Raw genomic sequence first — 25920 nt, 5'->3', positions numbered from 1 at the left:
AGATCCAGGAGGATCTCTGTGAGTTCGAGGCCAGCCTGGTCTACAGAGCGAGATCCAGGACAGGCACCAAAACTGCACAGAGAAACCCTGTCTCGAAAAAACCATAGCCTAATGCTGTGGTCTGTAATCCTAACACTTGGAAGACGTAGGAAGGAAGGTCAGAAGTTCAAGCTCGGCTCCATAGGGAGTTTGAAGCCCAGCCTGGACAACATGAGATTTTTATCTGAAAAAAAAACAAACAAACAAACAAACAAAAAAAAAAAACAAAAAGCAAACCAACCTCCACAAAGACCTAGTTTGAATGTCCCGTCATAACTACTATTGAAAATCTTGTCCTTCTGCTGGGACTGTGGTGGTACACACCTTTAATCCCAGCATTTGTGAGGCAGAGGCAGGCAGATCTCTCAGTTTGAGGCCAGCCTGGTCTACAGAGAAAATTCCAGGACATCCAGGGCTACACAGAGAAACCTTGTCTCAAAAAAAAAAAAAAAAAAAAAAAAAAGAAAAAATCATCTCCTCCCCGACCCCGACCCAGCTCAGACTCTCTTCTATTACTACACGGGCTGTAACCCCAGTCTCCATAACCTCTTCCATCGCATCTCTTCCCTTAACATGGGTTACAGATTCCAGAACACAGTTCTTCTATCTCATCTTTTTTTTTTGGGGGGGGGGGTGTCTCATGGTGTAACCTGACTGGCCTTGAACTCACAGAGATCTGCCTTTTTCTGCCTCCCAGGTGCTGGGATCAACCCTTGGTGGCATGCGCCACCAAGCCTGACTTCCTTTTTACATTTTTTTTTTTTCTCTCCAGGCTGGAGATGGAAGCCAGAGCTCTAAGCATGCCAGGCAAACACCCAATCACTGAACTACACCCCCAAGTCCCTCCCTGTTGGATGCCAGCCAAGTGGTCTACCCCTGGGTTCCGCCTCCGGCTCCTGGCCGGAATACTCATTCTACCCCTGAGCTGCATCCCTACCCCTTGGTTTTTCTGGCACAGGTTCATGCTCTTTAACCCAGGCTGGGCTCCAACTCTTGATCCTCCTGCCTCAGCCTTCGCCCATCTAGCTGTCTTCCAGTCCTGCCTGAGCTGCTTCCTGCTCGAAACACCTCAATGGTCTGTTTCCCACCGACTTCAGAGAGGAGTACCTAAGCTCAGCGTGGCACGGAAGTACTTTAGAATTCCCTGCTGTCTGTGGTCTCAGGCCTGAGAGCCTCATAAGCTCTGCTCCAGCCACCCAGAGTTCCTGCAGCCGGAAGTGACTCCTCTCCCTGGGGAGAGCCACACCACCACCCTCCCCCGTTTCCTGCCTCAAACAAGACCAGAATTTGGCTTGTCCACTATGGCCTCTGGGACTTCTCTCGGGATGAGCAGAAATGGGAGATGGGGGAAGAAATGAAAGGTTCAAGACTGATGGATGGAGGCTGGAGTGGAAAGAGAGGGGAGCGTCACACGGGATGGGGGGTGGGGGTGGAGGGTAGGGCAGAGCCACCGGGAGGAGGGTGTGACCAGAGATGAGGTGGCATCTCTCCCTTGCACTCACCAAGGTTGGAGGGCTTCATGGTGTTGTAAAGGTTCTTGGGCGTCCTGGGGGGCATGCTCTCTGGGCCTCCTAGCCCCGGGGTCAGAGAACTGCTTCGAACCCGGTCTGGACGGGTTGTAGGTCCTGCCTGATGTCTCAGAATGTCCACCAGAGCTCTGAAAATGGTAGATGGATGGATGGGTAGTCAGGGACTGGGATGGGCGGGAGATGAGGAAAGCCCAAGTCTCTTACCCCTCCCTATTCTCTTCTTTAGGGAATCTGCAGTGCAGAGCTGTGGTCCATCTTTGGCTACGAACCTTCTGATGTTGACCTTTCTAGATCACACTTCCTGCCTGACACATTCCTTCAAGAACGCCTTCCGTGGTCCATCGGCATCCTCCTGTGTGGCCTTGCTCCGCCATGAACTGAGAGACCTTAATACTGTTCCTTGGGCAGCCTTTCTGGTTGCAATACAAGATGCCCTAATCGTTCACTTAGGCAGACCTCAAACCTTTTGCAACGTTTTTCCTCTTTGCAATCCTCCAAAGTAGACTCCACAACACGTGACCCATCCGTTCACTGCTCAGCATCTCTCCCGCCTGGAAGTCCCTTTCTCATGGCCTGCAGCTGCGGACTTTGCCCCTAGTCCACCTTAGTGGCTCTACCTAGCACACAGAAGAAGCGCAGCCCCTGCCTGCTCCCCGCCTCAGACACCACGGACACAGACACCTCCCGAATATGCCTGTTCGCTCTGCCTGGAATGACCTCACACAGTAGCTGCCTGACTCTGTCTCTAACTCCTTCAGGGTCCCGCTCAGACAGACTCTGATTTTCAACTAAACCAATTCCTCCCGCAAACCAACACGTCCCTTAACTCTTTACATTGTTTTTGTTGTTTGTTTTGTTTTTCCACAGCGGTTGTCAACATCTAGAGTCACGTTGTGTATAGGCTTGCTGGGTCTACCGATACAAATATTTAATGAGCACTTACTCAGCTGGGACTCTACATAAATCAGCTCAGTTAATCTTTAGAAACCGAATAAACGGAGGTCTGTTCTTAGACCTGCCATCTACACGAGGAACCTGAGACACCGAGACCCCGCATCACAAAGATCACAAGGAGAATACTTGGGCTTGGGACACAGACTTATCCAGAAGGGTAGGGCTTTCGTTCCATCCTGTATCCCCAGTTCCTGCCCCACAGAAAGTTTTTTAAGAAATATTGGTTGAATGAATGAGCTTCCCATCCCAGTTCTTAATCGCCAGCCCCTTCCGTCGATTCTGTTCTCAGGCCCCAGTTATTTCCCACTACTAACTTGGACCCCACCCATCCGTGTGGCCACTCCCCAGCAGGTTCCACACCCCACTGTGCAGGGCCAGCTCCCACCAAGCCACCCATATTGCCCAGGCCACACCTGCCCATTAATCAGTTGCTTCACCTCCCTGCCTCAAGGCACTGCCTTCACCAGATTGCTTGGCCTCCCAGTGCCCCAGCTCCAGACTCCCTCCTGCCCCTCCAGCCCCACCGCACACCCACCTGGGCACGTTGATCTCCCGGTGCGCTCTGGGCGCACGCGACGCCTTGCTGAAGGCCACTTTGGCACCGACGCCCACCGCTAGGGCGAAGCTGATGACTCCGCACACCACGTACGCGGTGCTGCCCCCGGGGCCCTCGCCCCCACGTCCCCCCGCGCCCCCTGCCCGGCCCCCTTCCAGCCACCCTGCCTGGCCCGGCCCCGGCCCCCCGCCCGCACCCCCTGCGCCCCCGGCGCCTCCGGCTAGAGGCGGAGGCGTGGTGGCCCAGCGTGGCGTGTCGTAGTTGGAGCAGGAGGCCTGCGCCAGGCGCATGTGGCGGTGCTCGCAGCAAAAGCGGTAGTGGCAGGTGCCGCAGCAGAAGCGGTAGGAGCCGGTGCTGCAGTTGAAGGTGGCGTCGTACTGGCCCATGACATCGTAGTAGCCGTGGCAGAGCTCGGCCGGAGGGGGCGCCCGAGCCGCTGCGCCCGCGCCACCCGCGGGGCTGGTCTTGGTGGCGTTGGCGCCGGTGCCCGCCGCGCTCCCGCCGCCCGCCAGAGCCCCGGTTAGGCGCCGCAGGTGCGCGAGGAGCGCAGGCAGCGGGCCCGGGGCCACGGCGCTCGTGTCGTTGGATGGGCGCGCCCCGGCCGGGCCCGGGCGGAGGCCAGCAGCGCGACGGTCCCGAGCAGCAGCAGGGCCCGCATGGTGCGCACCGGGACGCCAGGCTGCGGATCCGGGAGCCCAACTGCAGGGGTGGGAGGGGAGGGCAAAGGGAGCAGCGGGAGCGGGGCGAAGCGGGAGAAGAGGAAGGTCGGCGGGGACGGAGGAGGGGCGTGCAGAAGTTATAAGGAAGGGAGGACTTGACGGAGAAGCAAGGTGTGAAGGCAGGAGGCGGAGGGGGGAGTTGAGGAAGATGTGTGGGAGGGGGGTGAGCGGCAGCCGGGGACCCGCGGAGCCCAGGAAGGGAGGGAAAGAAAGAAGGGAGGGAGGGAAGGAAGGAGGGAGGGCAGAAAGAAGGAAGGAGAGAAGGATAGGGAAGAGAAGATGTGGGGCAGGGAGAAGTGAGGAGGAGGGGAGGAGGGAGAGAAGGGGAGGAGAAAGAGAGAGAGAGAGAGAGAGAGAGAGAGAGAGAGAGAGAGAGAGAGAGAGAGAGAATGAAAAATTAGTTGAGAGCTAAGCCATGAGCTAAGCCCTGCCTGCCCTGCTCTCAACATGGGTTCAGGGACACTGATGCTGATACGGGAGTCATCATTGTCCTGTGAACCTGTAGGCACGCACGTGATGACTGTGTGACAACCCAAGATGCCTCCTGGTACTGGGGAGGGGGGGTGTATGCAGGGAAGCCAGGCATGGTGACACATGCCTGTAACCCCAGCTCTCTGGGGGCGGAGGCAGGAGGATTGTCTGAAGTTTGAGGCCAACCTGAGCTACATAGTTGAGTTCCAGGCCAGCCAAAGATACATATGGAGACAAACAAACAAACCCAAACCCACGAAGGAAAGTTATCTCGGCGATGGGGACACAGCAGAGTTAGGAACTACTACTGGCTTGCAGCTACTTGGTTCTCAATTCTCCAAGCATGCCCTGTCTCCTTTGCACGCATGCACACGCGCGCGCGCACGTGCACGCACACGATTTCATATACAAAAGTGCCACTGCCGTTCACAGTTTGGGAAGAAACATATTCGATGTGGGGGTGATGAGAAGGGAAATGGGATCGGGGAGGTGGGTCAGAAGGGCGGGTCCTCCAGCTGTCTCCATGGCAACGGTCCAGGCAGGTCAGGAGCAGGCCAGAGTGGGCAGGAGAAGATACCGGGGTGTGGAGACAGTCTGGCAGGGAGCCGGGAGAACAGAGCCTCACCACCGGGCAGGATAAGCAGCTCAGCGCCGGGGCTGCAGGCAGCAGGCTCTGGGTGGTCCCCCTCAGAGTCCCCCCTCCCTTCTTGAATAGCATTTTGAAAAACTTCCGGGAGACCGGCAGCCCAGGAGCTTCCTTCCATAGGCTCAGAGCAAAGGCTGTGCCCAGTGCTGGGGCAGGGACCCCTTCTGGAAACAGCCTTTGGATCCATGCCTGAAGGTGGTGACCACCCTCCCCTAGCTGTCCGGAGCCTTAAGGATACAACCTCGAAAAAGCCCACAGGTTCCTGCGGGTCTAGGGTTGCGCTTCCGGGGAGAAGAGGGAGATGCGAGACAGAACTGTCACGTGTGCTTCAGACTACTGAGGAGAAACATTGAGAAGTGACAGAGCCGTGGGGAACTAAAACAGCAGAAGAGAAAGGAAGTCCGGACATATTTAAGTGAAAATCATTAGGTGATTTCATAATTTGTTCTGTCCACTGTGCATCTCTCTCTCTCTCTCTCTCTCTCTCTCTCTCTCTCTCTCTCTCTCTCTCTCTCTCTCTCTGTGTGTGTGTGTGTGTGTGTGTGTGTGTGTTGTAGATACTGTCAACCAAAGTGCTAGAAAGCTGGAATGGGAGATGGCTTTTGGGTGCTGGGGTTCCCCAAGATTTGCCTCCATTTCTTATTACATGGAGTCTCAACCTTTTTTTTTTTTTTTTTAAACACAGAGTCTCTAGCTGGGCGGTGGTGGCGCACACCTTTAATCCCAGCACTCGGGAGGCAGAGACAGGTGGATCTTTGTGAGTTCGAGGCCAGCCTGGTCTATAGAGCGAGATCCAGGAAAGGTGCAAACCTACACAGAGAAACCCTGTCTGGAAAAACCAAACCAAACCAAACCAAACAAACAAACAAACAAACAAAAAAAACCAGAGTCTCACTCTAATCCAGGCTGGCCTGTAACTCACTATGTAGCCCAGGCTAGCTTCAGACCAATGACTCATTCTCCTGCCTCAGCTTCCCAAGTGTTGGGATTACAGGTGCATGAATGCATTCTCTCTCTCTCTCCCTCCCCCTCCCTCTCCATCACCTCCTCCTTTCTCCTCTGCCATCTCCCCTACTTCCACCCCGCCCCTCCTTCCATCCACTCCTCTGCTTTCCTGTCTTCCCGTCTCCTTCACTTTTTGCTTGGTTTTATTATAATTAAGTCCATGGGGCCCTTGCTGGCCTCAAACTCACGATGTAACTAAGGCTGACACTGAACTCCCAGCCCTGCCTCTACCTCTGGAGTGTACGTCCACACCTGGCCTCCAGCTTTACCTTTTAGCCTTAAGTTAGACCCCTCCCCTGAAATCCAGCCTGGAATAGTCTCTGCTGCCTGGTGCTCTCGCACTGGGTGATGAAAGGGTATTTTAGGAGTAGCTTGGCTCACAAGACTGAAGAGTTTGGTGACATGTGAGAAGACGAAACAGATGTGGTGGCTTAAGTCTGCCATCCAGTCTGCTTGGGATGCTGAGGCAGGAGGCTCACAAACTCAAGACCCGCCCGACGGCACAGTGAGTTCAAGGCCAGCCCAGGCAGTTTAACAAGACCCCGACTCACAGAGAGAGCTGGGCATGCAGCTCAGTGGTAGAGCATTTGCACAGCATGCTGGAGGCTGAGGGTTTAATCCCAGATACCACGCACCAATTAATTGTAAGTTACCATAGGAACCAGCAAAGGACTAGCCACATACCAGCATGCAAAATGCGGGCACGAAAGTCCATAGTATCTCTATGCATAGTGGACAGGAGGCAGACTTGACTCAGGGAAACAGGGACTGGATAAACAGATGTGGTACAGCCATACAGTAGACTATTACTCAGCCTTGGAGAGGAGTCACACTGATAATGACGAATGACACAGCGTAGATGACCCTGGAGGACGTCGTGCTAAGTGAAAGTAGCCATAAAACATAAACTGTGACCCGGTATATGAAGTCACTTATGTGAAATACCCACGTCAGTCAAACCCATGCAGACAGAAATCCTGTTGCTTGTATCGCATAGCTGGAAGGAAGGGCATGGGAGGGATAGCTTCACACACAGGGGGCTGCCTTTAGCACTGATGAGAACGATCTGGAACTAGAGCAGGCAAGATGATTCGGTGGGCAGAGGTGTTTGCTGCTAAAGCCTGACAACCTCCACTGGACCCCCTGGGTTCCAGATGGCAGGAGGTGAAAGACAGACTCTCCAAAGCTGTTGCTCTCCGACCTCTGTATGAGAACCATCGTGCGTGCGTGTGTGCGTGCGTGCGTGCGTGTGTGTGTGTGTGTGTGCGCGCGCGCGCGCGCGCACGTGGGCACACACACACACACACACGCACACACACACACAATTAAAATAAAAGAGAACGTTCTGGAACTAGATAAAAGAGATCATCACACACCATAGGGGATATGCCAAACATCATTGGGTTGTACATTTTAATTTAAAGTGGCTAAATGTAAATTTCATGTGGCTTGTTTTATTTTTAATTAAATATTTCCAGACCGATCAGTGTCCCCTCCCTCCCTCCTCTCCTCCCAGTCTCTCCCACCATCCTCCTCTTTTTCTAACCCCTCACCCGCTCCTCTGTTTCTCCTCAGAAAAGGGCAGACTTCCCATGTATATCGGCCGGTCGTGGTATAGCACGTTGCAGTAAGACTGGACATCTCACTCCTATTGAGGCTGGATGAGGCAACCCACTAGGAGGAAAGGGCCCCGAAACCAGGCAACAGAGGCAGAGACAGCCCCTGTTCTCACTGCTGGGAGTCCCACAAGACGACCAAGTCACACAACTGTAACGTATGTGCAGAGGGCCCAGCTCGGGCCCACGCAAACTCTCTGTTGTCGGTCCGTCTCCGTGAGCCCCTAGGAACCCAGGTTAGTTGAGTCTGTGGGTTTTCTCCTGGTGTCCTTGGCCCCTCTGGTTCCCACAATCCTTCCTCCCCCTCTTCCACGGGATTCCTGGAGGTCTGCCTAGTGTTTGGCTGTGGGTCTCTGCATCTGTTCCCATCATTTTTTTCCTGAGTGTTTCTGTTATTTTATTTATTTATTTTGAGACAGTATCTCAATATCTATAGCCTTGGGTGGCTTGGGACTTACTATGTATGTAGACCAGGCTGGCCTTGAACTCATAGAGATCTGCCTGCCTCTGCCCCCAAGTACTGGGATTAAAGGTGTGCGTCACAGCATCCAACCAAGTCTTACCACAATTCTTTTAAAATGGAGGCAGGCATGGTGGCTCCTGCTTCTCATCCCAGTGTTTGGGAGGTAGAGGCAGGAGGGTCAGAGTTCAAAGTCATCCTTAGCTACATGGTGAGTTCAAGCTTAATCGTGACTACACGAGACCCTGTTTTTAAGAACAAACAAGCAACAGTGGGCAGATAACATCAACAGCTTCCTTTTTACTTCATAACTGTAATTTTGCTGCTGTGACGAACTGTATGTAAACATCTGTTTTCCAATGGTCTGAGGCGACCCCCGTGAACCCAAAGGGGTTGCGACCCACGGGTTGAGAATCGTTTCTCTAGGCCGTTCTAGGGTCATGCCCAAGAACTCTGCTTCTTTCCCCTTGTTCGGCAGATCTCACCTTGGCAGACCCCCCCCCCCAACACCACTCACCTATCATCTCAGCAAGCCCCAAAGCAGCCCCAGACCCCCTGGGGTTCCCTGTCCCGCTGGGAACACTTCTGCATTCCTCACAGGATGCGCATGTGTGTTGCCTGGCTGTGCACCTTTTTCACGCCTCAACTGGAGCGCCCATGGAGGCGGATGATTTGAGCTACATCTTGCCTGCCTCTCTACAGCACTCAGAATCAGCGTCTGATCCGTGTAAATGCTCAGGAGAACATTTATATCTCGGAAAACGTGGAAGCAAGTATGAGAGGTGGATATTCATATCCCTCCCACCTCCCCACCCCCAGATGAGAACAAAATTCCAAGAGGTCCTATCCTGGACTCGGGGCTAGGCTGTGAACCTAGGTCTCCAGGTACCAGTCTAGGTGGCCTTATCCCACACAGAGAGAAGGGAGGTGAGACACCTGGAGAACCAGCCTTTCTGAGAGTGGCAGACGCAGCCATATAGATCCCTTCATCCTCTGAGCACTGACATGTACAATGGGAATCTGGCTGGAAGAATGAAAGCCATCTGGGCTGATGGGGCGGAAGGCAGCTGTCTTCCTTGCTCAAAGGCTGTGAGTTGACAGAGGACAACCATCTGCAGACGCAGCAGCCAGCACAGACACTGGAGACAAGGGGACTGGCTCTCTGTTTCCCTCACACAACACTGCTCAGACTCCTAACAGAGCCGACACCTAATACACACCACGGGATACCTAAGCAGTGGCCCCAAAGCAAGGACACACTCCGTGTCATCATGGTGATGCACTGATACCTCTTTCCAGAGCATGTATGTGAGTGTGAGTGTGCACGCGCGCGTGCACACACACACACACACACACACATCACTCTGCATGGACATACAAACATGTGCACACATTTTAGCCATCAGTGCCCAAGACTCAGATGTCAAGGCACACCAGAGACATTACAGTCCAAGATCAGCTCCCTGCATCGTGGCAGGCGGGCTGGCGGGCGGGCGGGCATTCACACTCATTCACACTCATCCTAGCTCTGTCATGCAGCCTCATAGGTGCAAGCATACTCTGGCCCAGCTGTGCAGAATCTGCAAAGGGCTTCTGAGAACTCCTGTGGCGCCTCCATCCCCGCCTCATCTCCTACTCCGCCCCCAGCCCAGTACCGCCCCCAATCTCTAGTTCTCACTCACAAGTCGATGTCCTCCTCCGCAGCCAGAGGGGGTAGGTGGAAAGGGAGGCCCCAAACCCCGGTTCTTCCTGCTGGTGCACCTTGCTTGGTTCTCAAATCCAGCTCAGGACTTGAGAGACCCAAGGTACAGAGGACGGGAGCCAGGCTGGGGAGAGGAAGTCCTCCAACAGATCCCAGCCCATCCCTGCCAGCTGGGGGTGGAGAATCTTGGCTGGGACCGCAGAAGTGGGCTGGGCTGGGTGGATCAGAGTGCCTCCTGAGGGTCCTTGCAGAGAACAGCAGCAGGTGGGGGGTGGGGGTGGGAAGCTGGTGAAGGTGCCTGAGAGGCGAGAAAGGGACAGAGGAACAGGACCCAGGAAGAGAGGAACACAGAAGCGAAGAGGAAGACAGAGACAGACAGCCAGGAAAGAGAGAGAACCCCACAGAAGGTGGTACCGGAAGGATGGATAGTGACGGGAAGTAGACAGAGAAAGAAAAAGAGTGGGAGACCCAGAGAGAGGAAGAGAGAGGCCCTGGGCAGGGCGGGGGGTGGGTGGGGTGGGGGTAAAGGAGAGAGTGAGGGAAATTGAGACCCAGAGATGGAGAAGGCACAACCAATAAGGACCAGAGCCTCTAAAATGGCCTGAGTGGAGTCTGCAGGTGGCTGCCGCGGAGGTGGCAGGGGAAGGGCAGATCAGGGCTGGGGTTAGGGAGCAAGTGGAGGGGCTTCCGTCTCAGAGATGAGGAGGGCAGTTTGAGGTAGGAATGCGGAAAGCTGGCAAGACTGAAGACCTGTAGAAGAAGCTGAGGGAGGGAAGAGGAGCGGGTCCTGGCTACTGGGAAAGATCCCCCCAAATCCTTGCCAGAGGATAGAGTGATTGCCTTCCCAGAACCATATGCAGTACTACTCTGTCTGGGCTGTCTGTGGGGGTCCCTGCCTAGAGACCCCTGTCTGGACCTTTTCAGGACCCCTGCCTCCATCCAGCCGGCTGTTTTCTTTCTTTCTAACCCGACTCCGCCGTCGGGTCCTTGTTTCTGTCCCTCTGCGTCTCTGTGTCTGTCTGAGGCTCCATCCCGGATCTCTGTCTGGGGCCTCCATCCCCAGCCTCCCCCGCCTGGATCGGTATCCTCCCTGTAGTCTCCACACCCAGTTCCTCTGTCAGGGGCTCTCAATCTCTGCATGCCTGTCCCAGGCTTCTTTCCAAGTGTCTGACCCCCATCACGGCATTGTCCCCTCGCCCTTTGAGCCCCCCACTCTTAAGCGGGGTGGGTGGGGGGCGCTGCAGAGGGAGCTGTGTGTTCCCGGCGCAAAATAGACTCCCGTTGCCATGGCGACGCGAGCGCGGCCTCGAGACGCAGGCTTCGGGCTGGGTGTGCGGAGGGGACACCTGGATCCGGAAGGCGGGGGCCGGGGCTCCGACGCCCGTGTCCCAAAGGGCTCCGGAGGATGGCTGGGACTCCTAGGTCCCTGGGGAGGGTATACTGGGCAAGGTGATCGGTGCCAGGCCTTTTGGGAGGGGGCTGGGCTGCCGGGATCCGCGGTGGCGATGGGGTGAGTCTGATTGTCAATGGGATCGGACTGGTCCGCGCATCCCTGGCAGACACAGGATGCTTTCTAAGGGCTCCCAAGGCTGGGGAAGGAGTCTGCGAGTCTTGGGTGAGGGCTTGACGCGGTGGAGGTTGAGGAGGGGAGGAGGGGGGGGCGTCTGTAGAGTTTCAACACTCTGATCTCCTAAGGGCTGCAGAATTCTGCGTCTTGGGAGAGTACGAACCACTGAGCAGCAACTGTCCATGCAATCTATCCATCCATTCACATACTTGCCCCTTCTTCCCTATTCCCTCCCTTTCCCCCCCGTGCGTGCCTCGGTTTCCCCCTCCTCACCAGGTTCGGATGCGCTCACCTTTCCGGATGCGGGACCCTCGGGGAATCGGGGGTGGCAGCGTGGGGGCCAGGCAAGGGAGGCAGCGCGAGCGCGTGTCTGCCAGCCAGCGGGGCTGGGCGCGCGCGCGCCGATGGGGGTGGGGGCGGCAGGCAGCGTGGCGGGGACCCTGGCCGGCAGCTCTTTCTCTCGTGTGCAGATGCGCACCGGCCCCAGTGCAGATGTGGCCGCCGCCGGGCGCCCGCGCCGGTGTCTCGCGCCGGCTTGGAGCTCCGAAGAGGCGCCGCCTCCCCCACCCCACTTGCAGGAGACCCCACTTTCTTCCTCCCACAGACCCCTGTAGCCCCTGTGATTGCCCCCCAAACCCAATAATGGTTCGGTCCTCATCCACATCAATGTTTATTCTCTGAGACCGGGTCCCAGTGGTGACATTCCTTCCCCCTCCTTTTCCCGCTCCGTGAAGTGGCCCGGGGCCCAGCCCCGCCTCCACCTTTCCCTCAGCCAATTCCCACCCAGCACCGGGGGCCTCATTTGCATTTCCGGGACCAGCTGCCCAATCAGAAGGCAAGGCCACGCCTCCTCTCCCACGGGGGTGGCTCTCCTGGCGGACTGCACCACTCTTGGGATCCATGGATGAAGGAAGAGGCATCCATCAACGTCTGGGTGACAAGGAGGGTGGGTCCTTCCTTCAAGTCACGGCCTGGAGTTCAGCAACAGGGGGTTGCTCTGGCCTTGGAAGAAGCTTAGCAGCCCCATGTCTGGGACTGGCTCCTTAATGATCTTCTGGATCTGCAGGCAGAGGAGGTCAAGAAGTCAAGGGCCGCCCCCCATGGCATCTCCACGATATCGAATCTGAGGAGCACCCCTTCATCTTCATCTCCCTTATTATTCTGACAGCATCATTCATCCAGTCAACCACTTAACAGTCTTCTTGGTGGCCTCTTCCTCCCTCACACTCGCCTGGCTGAGCTACACCACCCCATCGCCTATGTTGGGCTGCTCGGTTGCCTTGGACCACTAATGACGGACGGCTCTGTCTTAGGGCCTCTTGCCTACACCTTCCCTTCTTCACTCATCTTTCCCATCATTCCTTTAGGGCCTCAGCTCCCACACAGGTCCAGACTGTGACCATGAACTCTCAACTCATTCACACAAGTCCCTCTTGGTTGAACACGAGTAACTAACCACATTACCTTCATCAGTTCATCTCCAGACAACTAAACCAAACCAAACAAAAAACCAAACCAACCAAAAAAAACCCCACAAATCCCACATCTCCACTGCCTCTTCCCAGTTAAGTCCCACAGCTGATGGAAGGATGTGCAAAGGTCAGTCTCCTTTCTGTCCTAGGCCACCTAATGCAATCCCTTGGCTATTCTATAAGGTACCAATTCGATGGTGGCCAGCTCCCACTTTTTCCTTTTTCTTTTAAATGAAGCATAGTTGAAATGTATTAGGATACTTTTAGACTAGATCTTGGGAACAAGGAGAGGTGGTTGGGTTTGTTTGTTTGCTTTTTTCCTCTTGCCTGCAGCTCCAGTAGCCCCTGGGATTTCCTGGTAGGAAGAAGATGAACCCCAAAGCATGCATGTGGTCGTCTCTAAGAGGGAGCTGACTCACTCCTACCCTAAGCACTCTTGGGCTCTATGGACCGAGGCAAACACTTTCCCCAATGGGTTTTCTTTACTTCCTGTTGATGTTGGTGTTACTGGGATAGAACCCAGGACCTTGCCAATGTCAGACAGCTATTCCACAGGAGCAACATCCACAGACTGACCAGGGGCCCCACGACAGCTGGGCTACTGCTAAACCCTGAACCTTTCCTAAGACACGGCTCCCGTCTCCCTCTCCTCCCGAATCTGCCAGCACTGGCCACAATTCTTGGAATAAGGCAAACTCAGCCCCAGCTCCTGGCCTCGGCTCCAGCTACTTCTTGGAACAGTCTCCCGGCCTCGTGTTCAAGGCTGCCTACACTGCTCAAACCTACTATGTAGCCAAGGGTGACTCTCCTGTCTCAAGAGTGCCACAGTGCTACCTACAACAGGGTGTGGGGGAGGCAGAGGCAGGCAGATCCCCATGAGGATAGCCTGGTCTCCATATTAGGTTCCAAAGGCCAGCCAGCACTACACAGTAAGGCCCTGTCTCAAAAAACAAAGCAACAAAAAAGGGATGGGACCATAGGCATGCACCACCATACCCAGTTTGTGGAGTACTGGGTAATCAAGCCTAGGCCTTCCTGAATGCTAGCTAAGCCTACTACTGAGCTATATCTCTGGATTGATATTATGTGTGTGTGTGTGTGTGTGTATGTGTGTGTGTGCGTGTGCATGGAGGCCGGGATATGAAGTCAGATATCTTTTTCTTTTTTTTCTTTCTTTCTTTTCTTTTTTTTTTTTTTTTTTTTTTTTTTGTTTTTCGAGACAGGGTTTCTCTGTGTAGCTTTGTGTCTTTCCTGGATCTCAATCTGTAGACCAGGCTGGCCTTGAACTCACAGAGATCCACCTGCCTCTGCTCCTGAGTGCTGGGGTTAAAGGCGTGCACCACCACCTCCCGGCTTAGATTGGCTTTTTAAAACATTTTTTTTTTTTTTTTTTTAAGGCTGGACATGATGGTGTACCACTCTAATCCCAGCACTCAGGAGGCAGAGGCAGGAGGATCTCTGTGAGTTCGAGGCCAGCCTGGTCTACAGAGTGAGATCCAGGAAAGGCGCAAAACTACACAGAGAAACCCTGTCTCGAAAAACCAAAAACGAAAAAGAAAAAAAAGAAAACCAAACAAACAAAAAACAGAGGGCAGCAAGATGCCTCAACAGGTGTAAGTACCTGCAGAGCTAGCCCAACCACTGAATCCAATACCCCAGAGCCCGTAAGGTCGGACAAAAATGACTCCTCAAAGTTGTGCTCTGACCACACACACACACACACCACACCATAGAGATGAGAGAGAGAGAGAGAGAGAGAGAGATGTGAGAGCACACTGCATGCTGTACATACACCCATACTAACAAAAATGAATGAATAATTAATTAATTAGTTAAAAGAGAGCTGGAGGTACAGCTCAATCAGTAGGGTATTTCCTGGCACAAAGCTCTGATCACCAGCACTATGTTAAAAAAAAAAAAAAAGAGCAGCAGGATGGTGGTGGCGGACCCCTTTAATCCCAGCACTCAGGAGGCAGAGGCAGGAGGACCTCTGTGAGTTCCAGGCCAGCCTGGGCTACAGATTGAGTTCCAGGACAGCCAGGACTATTACATAGAAAAATCCTGCCTCAAAAAAACAAACAGAACAAAACAAAAGCGAGAGGCTGGAGAGATGGCTCTCGATGGTTAGGAACACCTGCTGCTCTTGCAGAGGTCCAGGCCATAGTTCTCAGCCCCAATGTCAGGGGGCTCACAACCCCCTGTAACTCCAGCTCTGGGTGCTGTGGGGCTCTCTTCTGGGGTGCACACCTGGACATACACATAAATAAACACTAAGTCTATAAAAAATGGGGAGCTAAAGCTGGGTTACCAGTTAACAGCACTCTTAACTAGATTCTGTTTTCCAGAGGACCTGGGTTGGATCCCCAGCACACACATGGTGGCTCAAAACTGACTATAATTCCAGTTTTAGGGAGATCTGACGTCCTCTTCTGGCCTCTGTAGGCACTGTGTGCATGTGGTCCACAGACATACATGCAGGCAAAACACCCATACACACAAAAAAATCTTAAAAAAAAAGTGGGGGGGTCATGGCGGTATACAGCTGTCATTCCAGCACTGAGGAACTGAGGAGGCACAGGCAGGAGGAGCAGAGGTTCAAAGTTATCCTTAGATACATAGGAGTTAGCCTAGGCTACATGAGGCCCTGTCTAAAAAAAAACAAAAACAAAAACAAAAGGCCAGGAGCCGTGGCACACACTTTTAATCCCACCCAGCACTTGGGAAGCAGAGGCAGGTGGATCTCTTTGAGTTCCAGGCCAGCCTGGTCTACAGAATGAGCTCCAGGACAGCCAGGAATGTACAGAGAAATGCTGTCTTGAAAAGCCAAAAAAAAAAAAAAAAGGCGGGGTAAGGAGGTAGGGGCTGGTTCCTCGGCTCAGCAGTCAGGAGTAGTGGATGCTCACTCATCCAGAGGTCCCGGGTTCGATTCCCAGCACCCACATGATGGCTCACAATTGTCTGTAACTCCAGTTCAGGGAATCCAATGCCCCCTTCCGGCCTCTGAAGGCACCAGCGCCAGGCACACAGTGGTGCACAGACAGACAGACAGACAGACAGGCAAAAACATAATAAAACAACAAACCAAAATGAAATAACAAACAAAGGCAAGGAAATATTTCTTCTACGCCTGGGTGGGTGACAGAGAAGGACCAGCAGGAGGGCCTCTTACCTCTTTGAACTGCGGGTGGGCCGCATCCTTCACCAGCTGGAGAATCAGTACTTCGCTGGTGGACAGGAAGACACCGCTCTGTCGCATCCGATCCAGCGCCACCAGCCGGTTCATCTCACTGCAGAGGACAGGGCAGGAGGAGGGACATTCACGGATTTACGCTGTGCTACATCTCCATCGTAGGGCAGTTTCCTCTCAACTGAAACACCCCCTCCCTGGAGGGGGAGGCTCACGAACTCAGGAGCTAAACAAGAGGCCACACGCGGGCCTGGAGAGATGGCTCAGCGGTTAAGAACACTGGCTGCTCTTGCACTGGACCTGGGTTCATTCCCAGCACCCACAAAGGCAGCTCACAACTGCCTGTAACTCCAGTTCCAGGAGATCTGACACCCTCATGCTAATTAATGCACATAAAATAAAATTAAATTATTAAAAAAAAAAAAAACTCAGGAAACATTTGTCATACAATATGACACGTGGGCAGCGCCCCAGATGTTCCCAACAGACACCCACCACCTTCTTACCTTCTAGAAGAGCAGGCGTCCACCGCCACATGGACCTGCAGCCCTCGGTCCAGGAGGTCGAGGGCCGTGTGCTAAGGGGCAGAGAAAGGCGGGCCCTGTGAGGGAGTGAGGATCCTAGACCCGAAGCGAGGACTGAAGTAGCAGATGAGGAAAGGTTCCGGTCAAAGAGTACTAGCGGGAAGATGAGGGACCCCAAGGAGTCTCACCAAGATGCAGCCTTGGGTCTCGATGCCACAGAGCAGCACGGACCGCAGCTGAGGCCGCCTGTCCAGCTCCTGCTGCAGCGGGGGCACCATGCTGAAGCATGTTTTGCTTATGGCTCGCAGGCCCTGAGCGCCCAGCTCGGGCACGGTGGGGCCCAGGCCTTGTGGGTACTGCTCTGTCAGCAGGACGGGGACATCCAGCAGCCGGGCCACCTGTACGGGATACGGGAGGAGAAACGCGCTGGTTCCTGGGTCTGAGGGATGAGGGTTTCGGTCTGCACTCCTGGGTCTGGGGAAGGTAAAGACCCAGGCATGTACCTTCAGCATTCGGGCGGCCACCGACACGATCTGTGGGAAGTAGAGGACTCTGTCTCGAAGTTTCTCTTGCATGTCGCATAGGAACAGGATGGAGGACTCTGGGAGGATCCGGCCCAGGCTAGCCCTGGCTGCGGCCATGGTCTGGGGGTGGACAGAGGGACGGTAGGCAGGGTCAGGTGGGGATGAAGGTCCGGGGACTTCACTCAGGCTCTGTGCACTTGGTTCTGTGGCCCCTACATTTCATCCTCCTGCCTCTACCTCTGGCCTTTTCAGCTGCTGTTGTGTGGCCTGGGATTCCCTCCCCACACCTCCCTCCCTCTCTCCTGCCTAGCTCACACTTGACCGCCAAAGCCTCCTCTGAGCACATCCACCCTGTTCCCACCCCCACCCCAGACTGCCTCTTCCTCTTCTCCTCCCCAAAGACTGTCAGTGTTGGCAAGTAATGCTGTGACCTCTTTCTACCTGTCCCTAATGGAGCTCCCGCAGGCTTCCACCCCCATGGGGAAACTGAGGTCTAAGCATAAGGTGACCCGCTCAGGGGACATACAGATCTTGGATATTGTCTTTGAGATAAAAAAGTGCCACAGGGCGCTGGAGAGATAGCTCAGCCATCAACGAGTAGGCTCACACCCAAAAAACTGTAAGAAAAACGTGCCACAGGGTTTTGCTACGTAGCCCAGGCTGGCTTTAAAGGGTCTTGCTATGTAGCCCAGGCTGGCCCTTAAAATTACAGTCTTCTTGCTTCAGCCTCCTGACTCCTAGGACAACAAGAATGTGCCACCAGGGCAGAATCTTTGAGATCCTTAAAGCCTACCTCCCCAGCTTGGCCAGTATTTCCTTCCAGCCTCAGTTTACCCACGTGTAAATCGCTGTTGCTGAACTTCTTTCTGGGTCTTGTAAAGGAAAGGGTGGTGCACCCGCAGAATGGGTAGTTATTACCAAGCCACAGAAAGTAACAAAAGCCTACCATGGGCTACAGCATAGAACCCCCAGAATGTCATGCTTAGTCGAAGAGACCAGTACACACTGCAGGGCCGCTTCACGTGCAATGGCCAGAATAAGCCACATGACGTGGCTCACACAGTAACCCTAGCACCCAGGGCTGCAAGAATTGCTGAGTTTTCAAGGGTGGCTTGGGCTCCAGGACTTCCAAGGTAACATGGGCTGCCGAGTCTCAAGATGCCCAAACCAGAGCTGGCAAGATGGCTCTGTGGGTAAAAGCTCCTGCCAATGAACCTAAGGCCGGACCCACACCTGATTGGACTCTGGTGGAAGAGACACCAACACCCAAGAGTTGTCCACTGACCTCCATATGTCTGTCTTCCACACACCCCACACACATGTTGTGGACATTATTTTAACTAGGCAAAGCTGTGTTACATTTGTTTACGTTGCAGAATATTGCTTTAACTGTGTTACATTTGTCTATGCTGCATTTGTTTAACAATGTAATGATATGTATTTAATTATGTAAAGATGCATTTGTCTCCCCTTGCTTGCCTAAGGCACCTGATTGGTCTAATAAAAAGCTGAGCGGCCCATGGCTAGGCAGGAGAGGGACAGGCAGGCCTGGTAGGCAGAGAGAATACATAGGAGGAGAAATCTTGCTGTAGAATGTTATTTTAAGCGGTGTTACTTTTGCTTATGTTGCATTTGTTTAACTCTGTGAAACTGTGTTACTGTGCCTGCCTAAAACACCTGATGATCTAATAAAGAGCTGAATGGCCAATATCGAGGCAGGAGAAAGGATAGGCGGGGATGGCAGGCAGAGAGAATAAATAGAAGGAGAAATTTGGAAGGAGAGAAAGAAAGAATGAGAGTAAGGAGGAGGACTTCAGGGGTCAGCTCCACAGCCAGACACAGAGTAAGAAGGGAAGAAAAGGTGTACAGCAATAGAGAAAGATAAAATCCCCCAGGCCAAAGATAGACAGGATAATTTAAGAAAAGCAGCTGGCAAGAAACAAGCCAAGCTAAGGCCAGGCATTTATAATTAAGGGTAGGAGGTGGCGATGGTGCACACCTTTAATCCCAGCACTCGGGAGGCAGAGCCAGGTGGATCTCTGTGAGTTTGAGGCCAGCCTGGGCTACAGAGCAAGATCTAGGACAGGCACCAAAACTACACAGAGAAATCCTGTCTCAAAAAATCAAAAGAGAGCTGGGCAGTGGTGGCGCACGCCTTTAATCTCAGCATCGGAGCAGAGCAGGCGATCTCTGTGAGTTAGAGGCCAGCCTGGCTACAAGTGAGTCCAGAAAGCGCAAAGCTACACAGAGAAACCCTGTCTCGAAAAAAAAAAAATCAAAAAAGAAAAGAAAAGAAAAGAAAAAATAAGCCTCCATGTGTGATTTATTTGGGAGCTGGGTGACGGGCCCCCAAAGAGCCAAAACAGTGAAGAGTAAAAGCGTAAAAAACAACCAACAACAAAATCTAGAGACAGAGAAGAAGAGGAGAGGGGCACACGTGGGGCCAGAAGCCAGGCAGCCGCCAGCCAGACACACAGAAAGAAAGATAAAACGCCTGGAGGCAAAACACAGGCGAAGAGAAACAGGTTAAGTTATAAGGGCTAGCAAGAAACGAGCCTAAGCTAAGGTCGAGCACTCCTAACTAATAAGTCTCTGTGTCATGCTTTGGGAGCTGCTGGTCGGTGGCAACCCCCCCCCCAAAAAAAAAGCCTGGTACACGTACACACGTATACACACACACACACACACACACACACACACACACACACACACACACCTTATAAAATAAGTACATGCTGGGCTGGAGAGATGGCCCAATGGTTAAGAGCACTTGTTGCTCTCACAGAAGACCAAGGTTTGATTCCCAGAACCCACGTGGTGACTCAAAACCGTCAGTAACCCTAGTTCCAGGGGATCCAATGCCGTTTTCTGAATTCTCTGGGCACTAGGCATGCATGCAGGCAAAACGTTCTCACACACACACACACACACACACACACACACACACACACACACACGAAATCACTTTTTTAAAAAGCTAGAAACAGCTGGGCGGCGGCGGAGGCACACGCCTTTAATCCCAGCACTTGGGAGGCAGAGCCAGGTGGATCTCTGTGAGTTCGAGGCCAGCCTGGTCTCCAAAGCGAGTTCCAGGAAAGGTGCAAAGTTACACAGAGAAACTCTGTCTCGAAAAACCAAAATAAATAAATAAAAAGCTAGAAACAATGACAATAAAACAAAACCAGAAGTGTACAGAATAGTTAACACCAGAAATGCACACAGGTGTGGGATGGAGCAGGGAGAATTTAGGTCACTGTTAACGACTACAAGGTTTCTTTCCATTTGGGGGAATAAAAATGTTTTGGACCTAGGTTAACCGTGACGGCTGTGCACATGGCGGACATGCCAATGGCCACCCGTGCCTTCGCAAACGCCTTGAGAAGACTAGGAATGTGGCTCAGTTGACGGAGCGCTTGCCCCAGAACCACGTAAACTCACTGAGGTGGCGTACACCTGAAATCCCGGCAAACCCAGTGCTCAGAAGGCGAAGGCAGGAATCAACGCCACCTTCCGTGACGTAGTGAGCGGGAGGCCAACCTGGGCTACTGAGACACCCTGTTCAAAAACTAAGTTGTTTGAGAGTAATCTTTTTTCCTTCCCCTCTAATGATGCACATATGTGTGGAGGCCAGAGGCCAAACATGCGTGTCTTTGCTCAGAAGCCCATCTACTCTGTATTTTGAGACAGGGTCTCCCCTGGGACCTGGGGCTCCTATATTCAGCTAGACTGGCAGGACACTGAGCCCCAGGAATCCCCCAGCCTCCCCCTCCCAGTGCTTGGATTACGTGGGCTCAGGCTTAGCCCTGGTTTCTATGTGGGTGCTGAGCATGGAACTCAGATCCTCCTATGTATATGGCAAGTATTTACTGAATGAGCAATCTCCCCAGCCTAAGTGGATCAATTTAAATAAATATATATAATTATTTTTATTTATTGTTTCCCCCTCTCCCCCGGTGTAACCTTGGCTGTCCTAGAACTCGCTCTGTAGACTAGGCTAGCCTTGAACTCACAGAGAGTCCCCTGCCTCTGCCTCCCAAGTGCTGGGATTAAAGGCGTGCGCCACCACTGAACGACTATATATTTATTTTTTAATTGTATGTGTATGGGTGTTTTGCCTGTATGTACGTGCAGTGCCCACAAAGGCCAGAAAAGCATGTTGGATTCACTGGAACTGGAGTTACCGATGGTTGTGAGTTGCCATGTAGGTGTTGGGAATCAAGCCTGGGTCCCAGGAGTGTAAATTCTGCGTGTATCTTACCACAATTAGAAAAGAGAGGGGGGAGGGAGGAAGGAAGGAAGGAAAAGAAAATGAACGGCACAGGCTGGTGAAGCCACCTGCCCTGTAAACCACCTCCTTCCATATTTTTTTTTTTTTTATTATACTTTTACAAGGGAGAAAACTGAGTCCTCAAAGGACCTGGGGCTCAAATGCCAGGCGAGACCGAGGCGTGCCTGAAGTGCTTTGTCACGGTGTCTGTCTGTACACCCAGGGCCCGAGGCCTCACAAGCCGTGGCAGGTGCTGGCCCACCCCGGGAGGCCATGTTATCACTGGGCGATGAGGTGCTGTACAGTTCCAGCTGGGCTCGCTCTGCAGCTCCTGCCTACTGTTTGTGTTCCTTCCTGATTTATCACTCCGTGGAATACGGAGTCTCAGAGAGCGGACACAGGTTCTGGCTCAAGCCAGGCCAACATCTGAGGCTGTCCCTTGATCTCCACAGGCGTGCTGTGGATGTGCACGAACACACACACACACACACACACACACACACACACACACACACACACACACACTGAAGGGTCCCTTGATCTCCACACGCGTGCTGTGGATGTGCATGAACACACACACACACACACACACACACACAGACACACACACACACACTGAAGGGTCCTGAGGTGGGAACCTGGCTTATCTGAGGCTGGGAGGTACAACTTGCATCTCACACCTCAAGACTGGAAGAACTCATGGGGGAGTAGCCGTCCATCCATTTTGGGGGTCTGGGGATGCAGCTCAGTTGGTAGAATGTTTGCTTAACATGCACAAAAGTCTGGGTTCCATGCCACACACACACACACACACACACACACACACACACACCACAAACCGTGTGTGGTGGCACAGGCTGGGACCCCCGGACTCTGGAGATGGAGGCAGGAGGCTCAGAAGTTCAAAGTCTTTCTCTGCTACTAGTGAATTCTGAGCTGCTGAGCTACATGCAACCTTCTCTCAAAATAAAGGTAATTTTGTCTTTTTATTCTCAGGGAGAGGTCTGCAGACCTTGCTTTCACGAGGTCAGGTTTCTTGAGACATCTCACGGCATTTGTCATATTGTGATTAACTAGTTCATTGTGGGCTTAAGAGTTGTTTGTTTGTTTGTTTGTTTTTCCCCGAGACACGGTTTCTCTGTGTAGCCCTGAGTTCTGGAACTCGCTCTGTACACCAGGCTGGCCTGGAACTCAGAGATCCTCCTGCCTCTGCCTTCTGAGTGCTGTGATTAAAGGTGTGTCTCACCATGCCCCAGCCCCCTCTTCATTTTTGATTTTTAAGATATATTTCTTTTTACTTTCTGGGTACACGTGTAAGTCTGTGGGCCACATGGATGCAGTACCCACAGCGGCCAGAAGAGGGTGTCAAATCGCCTGGAGCTGGAGTTTCACAGCTATTTGCCACCATATGGGCGCTGGATCCAGCATCCCTCTTTTTTAAAGAAATGAAATTAAGTGCTACAAAATTAGAATAAAGGTGGAGGCACGGTGAGGCATCCCGGCACTTGGGAGGCTTAGCCGGGTGGCTGTGCCAAGAGTTGGAGGCTGGCCAGGACTGCATAGTGACCTTGCCACCGAAAAGCTAAGCAGTAGGAAATTTAAGATTGCATAACGTGTTTAGGTTGGTCCAGTGAAGAATGAACACACACTCTTCGACAACGCCAACAGCCAGCAAAAACAGCCTGTGGGAACGAGGTGCAAAACTGGCAGCCACTTCCCTGACTCCGCGCCTTCGCCCAGTCCCGAGAACCGAGAAGCAAGCCGTGCCCGCGCAGCCATGAGGCTCTAGATTCAGAGTCCTGTGTCTCAGCGGGAACATGTACACGTGGATCTCCAAGTACAGCCTCAGGTGTTGGCTGCCGCCTTCCACGCCGAGATAAAGTCTGTTGTTGTCTGCTACTGCACAAGTCAGGCTACCTGGCCGGGGAACTCCTGGGGCGTCGCCCATCTCTGCCGCCCATCTCCCACTATGAGTTTTGGAATTACAGTTATACGCTACCGTGTCTGGCTTTACGTGGGTGCTGACGACCCTGAACTCCCCACGCTTGAGTGGCAAGTACTTTATCCACTGAGCGATCTACCCAGTCCCTGGAGGGCCCCTTCTCACTCCCGGGGCTGTCTCCTGGTCCTGCAAGGGACACACTGGCACCAAGAGACATTCCCGAGCTGGAGGGTCACATGGAGGCTCGCAAGGACCTGGGAATTGGCTGAAGGCAGCAAGAAGTCCCAGAGGGTCAAAACTGGAGGCTCAGAATGTCTCACAGACTGACGGGTGTCAGAGCGTGAACTTGTCTTTGCACTGGAAAGAGTATGGTCACTGCCCTTAAATTGACAGGGACACAAATCTTCTGATCCAGAAGTCCGTCCCTAAGTATTTACCTGACAGGGACCAGATTATTAACCACAGGACTCTGACGGGGCTCCGGTGACAGAGTCAAGCATAAATATAGACATTTCCCAGACTGTGGACACTTGCAGCCTGGCCACCTGGTGACCCACAATGCAAACATTTAGAGACTCCTAATGACCCATGGTATTCTATCCATTCTTATCCACGTGGCTGTAAAGCAGATAGCTTCCCATGAAGTCAAGGCTGGCCTCGGACTCATGGCAACTCTTCTGTCCTATCGGTTTAAATCCTGGGATTACGGGTACAGAGTCACCGTGCTGCGATAATACTTTTCCTTTTCTATTTCTTTTCCACTATGTGGCTAAGCACGACCCCTGACCTTCTGATCCTCCAACTTCCACCGCGGAGTGTTAGAACTATAAGCCTGCATCATCAAAGACAGTTTATGCACTCGGTGCTAGGGGTCAGGCTCAACACTGTTGACTTTGAGACACAATCTTGCTAAGCTGCCCAGCAGGGCCTGGAATTCAATTTGCAATTTTCCTGCTAAGGCTTCCAGAGTAGCAGGGATTACAAGCCTGCAGCTGGTCCAGTTCAAACTATGGATTCTTTGTAGCTGGAAATCATTGCAAAGAAGGTCTTCAACACCAATGAAAAGCGCTCACAAGACGTGAAAAGCATGGTATGGAATACTCCATCTGTGCCACCCCAAACTGGCAAAAATAGGTTTTTAGTTTTCTTAAAAATTTCCATTTATTTATTTAGTTTATAGAAGGGAGAGGGCGTCCATGCCATGGTGCCCATGTGGAGGTCAGGGGCTGACTTGAGGGAGTCAGTTCTCTCCTTCCATCGTGTGGATCCCAGGGAACGCATGTGTGTGTGTGTGTGTGTGTGTGTGTGTGTGTGTGTGTGTGTATTAGGTTTATTTTGTATGATTGTTTGTCATGACATGAATGCATGCATTGTGTGCAGAGGCCAGAAAAGCACATCAGATCCCTTGGAACTTTTTGGTGCTGGGAACCGAACCCAGGTACTATGCAAGAGTAACAAGAGCTCTTAACCACTGAGTCAGGTCTACACACACACACACACACAACACACACACACACAGGTTTTTAAGGCTTATGTCTCAAGGGTGGGGCACTTGGCTTGGGAACCATTTCTGGGAGGCACACAGTGTGAAGGAAATTTGACTTTGGCTGTGTCCTTAATTAATGGATGTAATTAGTTAATGGATGGATGGATGGATGGATGATGGATGGATGGATGGGTGGGTGGGTGGATGGATGGATGGATGAAAGGGTGGGTGGGTGGGTGGTGATGGATGATGGATGGATGGATGGATGGAAGGGTGGGTGGGTGGTGGTGGATGGATGGATGGATGGATGGAAGGGTGGGTGGGTGGGTGGGTGGATGGATGGAAGTGGTGGGTGGGATGGATGGATGGATGGATGGAAGGGTGGGTGGGTGGGTGGGTGGATGGATGGATGGATGGAAGGGTGGGTGGGTGGGTGGGTGGATGGATGGATGGATGGATGGATGGATGGATGGATGGGTGGATGGATGGATGGATGGCAGGCAGGGTGTCAATGTATCCTAGGCTGACCGGGAACTTGCCATGTAGCCGAGCCTGGTTTGAACTCCTGATCCTCCTGCCTCTACCTCCTATGTCCTAGCGAACTGCAGGTGTCCAACGTCGCTCCCAGTTTGACACTCCACTTCCGGATTAGAACGGTTTACAGCTGGGTGTCCACTTGGTGGAAATTCACCTGACCTCTCCGTACTGGGGCTGCGTGCTACCTGTGGCACATATGTTTCAAAGAGGGGAGGGGGCTGGGCTGCAGTTCGGTGACAGAGCGCACTTGCCTGGCCTTCTTGACGCCTTGGGCTCAGCTCTCCAGTACTGCCAGATTTGATGGAGATGGGCTGGGGACAGAGCTGGGAGGTGCCTTGTGTGACCCTGGGTGAGGTTCGATTCCTCTCTGGGCCACTTTCTCCTTCCTGGGTTAGCCCACTCGCGGAGCTGAGTGATGCAAAAGTTGGTTCGGGAGAGGGTTGGAGTCCCTCCCCGCGGGTCCACGGCCCGACGCCCCGCCAGGCTTCCGTTTCCTGGGCTGAACAGTGGGACGGTGAGTTTACAAGCAGCGCGCGCTCCGCGAACGGAACTTACCCCGAAAGTCCCAGGTTCGAATCCGGGCCCCTTTCCAACAAGTCCTGTGACTATTCTGGATTCCCACGGACTCCGGACTGGGTCTCCTTTTTGCCCTGTGTGGACACGTGGGCCGAGCCTTGGGTCACCGTCCCGTCCCCGTCCCCCCCCCCCCGTGCCGAG

General features: G+C 53.2%; 2 protein-coding genes across 2 annotated transcripts in view; both read right to left on the bottom strand.

Annotated features, from left to right (window-relative positions):
• Shisa7 (shisa family member 7) overlaps positions 1-12207 on the bottom strand; it is a 20395-nt gene extending 8188 nt beyond the window's left edge. The window contains 4 exon segments of the mRNA XM_028862310.2: positions 1542-1696; positions 3058-3688; positions 3691-3777; positions 11557-12207. Of these exon segments, the coding sequence (XP_028718143.1) occupies positions 1542-1696; positions 3058-3688; positions 3691-3777; positions 11557-12184 (1501 nt within the window). The 5' untranslated portion in view covers positions 12185-12207.
• LOC114687704 (isochorismatase domain-containing protein 2) lies at positions 11924-25920 on the bottom strand. Its single transcript, XM_028862311.2, has 6 exons — positions 25759-25920; positions 16951-17091; positions 16636-16845; positions 16430-16500; positions 15906-16023; positions 11924-12324 (listed from the first exon to the last, which is right to left on the bottom strand). The coding sequence occupies exons 2-6, from the start codon at positions 17086-17088 to the stop codon at positions 12229-12231; spliced, it is 633 nt and encodes a 210-aa protein (XP_028718144.1). The 5' UTR covers positions 17089-17091; positions 25759-25920; the 3' UTR covers positions 11924-12228.

This window comes from Peromyscus leucopus, chromosome 1, assembly GCF_004664715.2.
Source record: "Peromyscus leucopus breed LL Stock chromosome 1, UCI_PerLeu_2.1, whole genome shotgun sequence".
Taxonomy (NCBI): Eukaryota; Metazoa; Chordata; class Mammalia; order Rodentia; family Cricetidae; genus Peromyscus; species Peromyscus leucopus.
Note: the sequence above shows the minus strand (reverse complement) of the source record. Positions and strands in the feature narration are given on the sequence as shown.

Bases quoted from the DNA above. Each gene is read 5' to 3' on its own strand.
- LOC114687704 (XM_028862311.2), bottom strand. From the start codon at position 17,088: ATGGCCGCAGCCAGGGCTAGCCTGGGCCGGATCCTCCCAGAGTCCTCC. The intron at 16,501-16,635 runs GTGAGACTCCTT...TCTGCCCCTTAG, and splicing joins AGACCCAAGGCTGCATCTTG to CACACGGCCCTCGACCTCCT. The intron at 16,024-16,429 runs GTAAGAAGGTGG...TGTCCTCTGCAG, and splicing joins GACGCCTGCTCTTCTAGAAG to TGAGATGAACCGGCTGGTGG.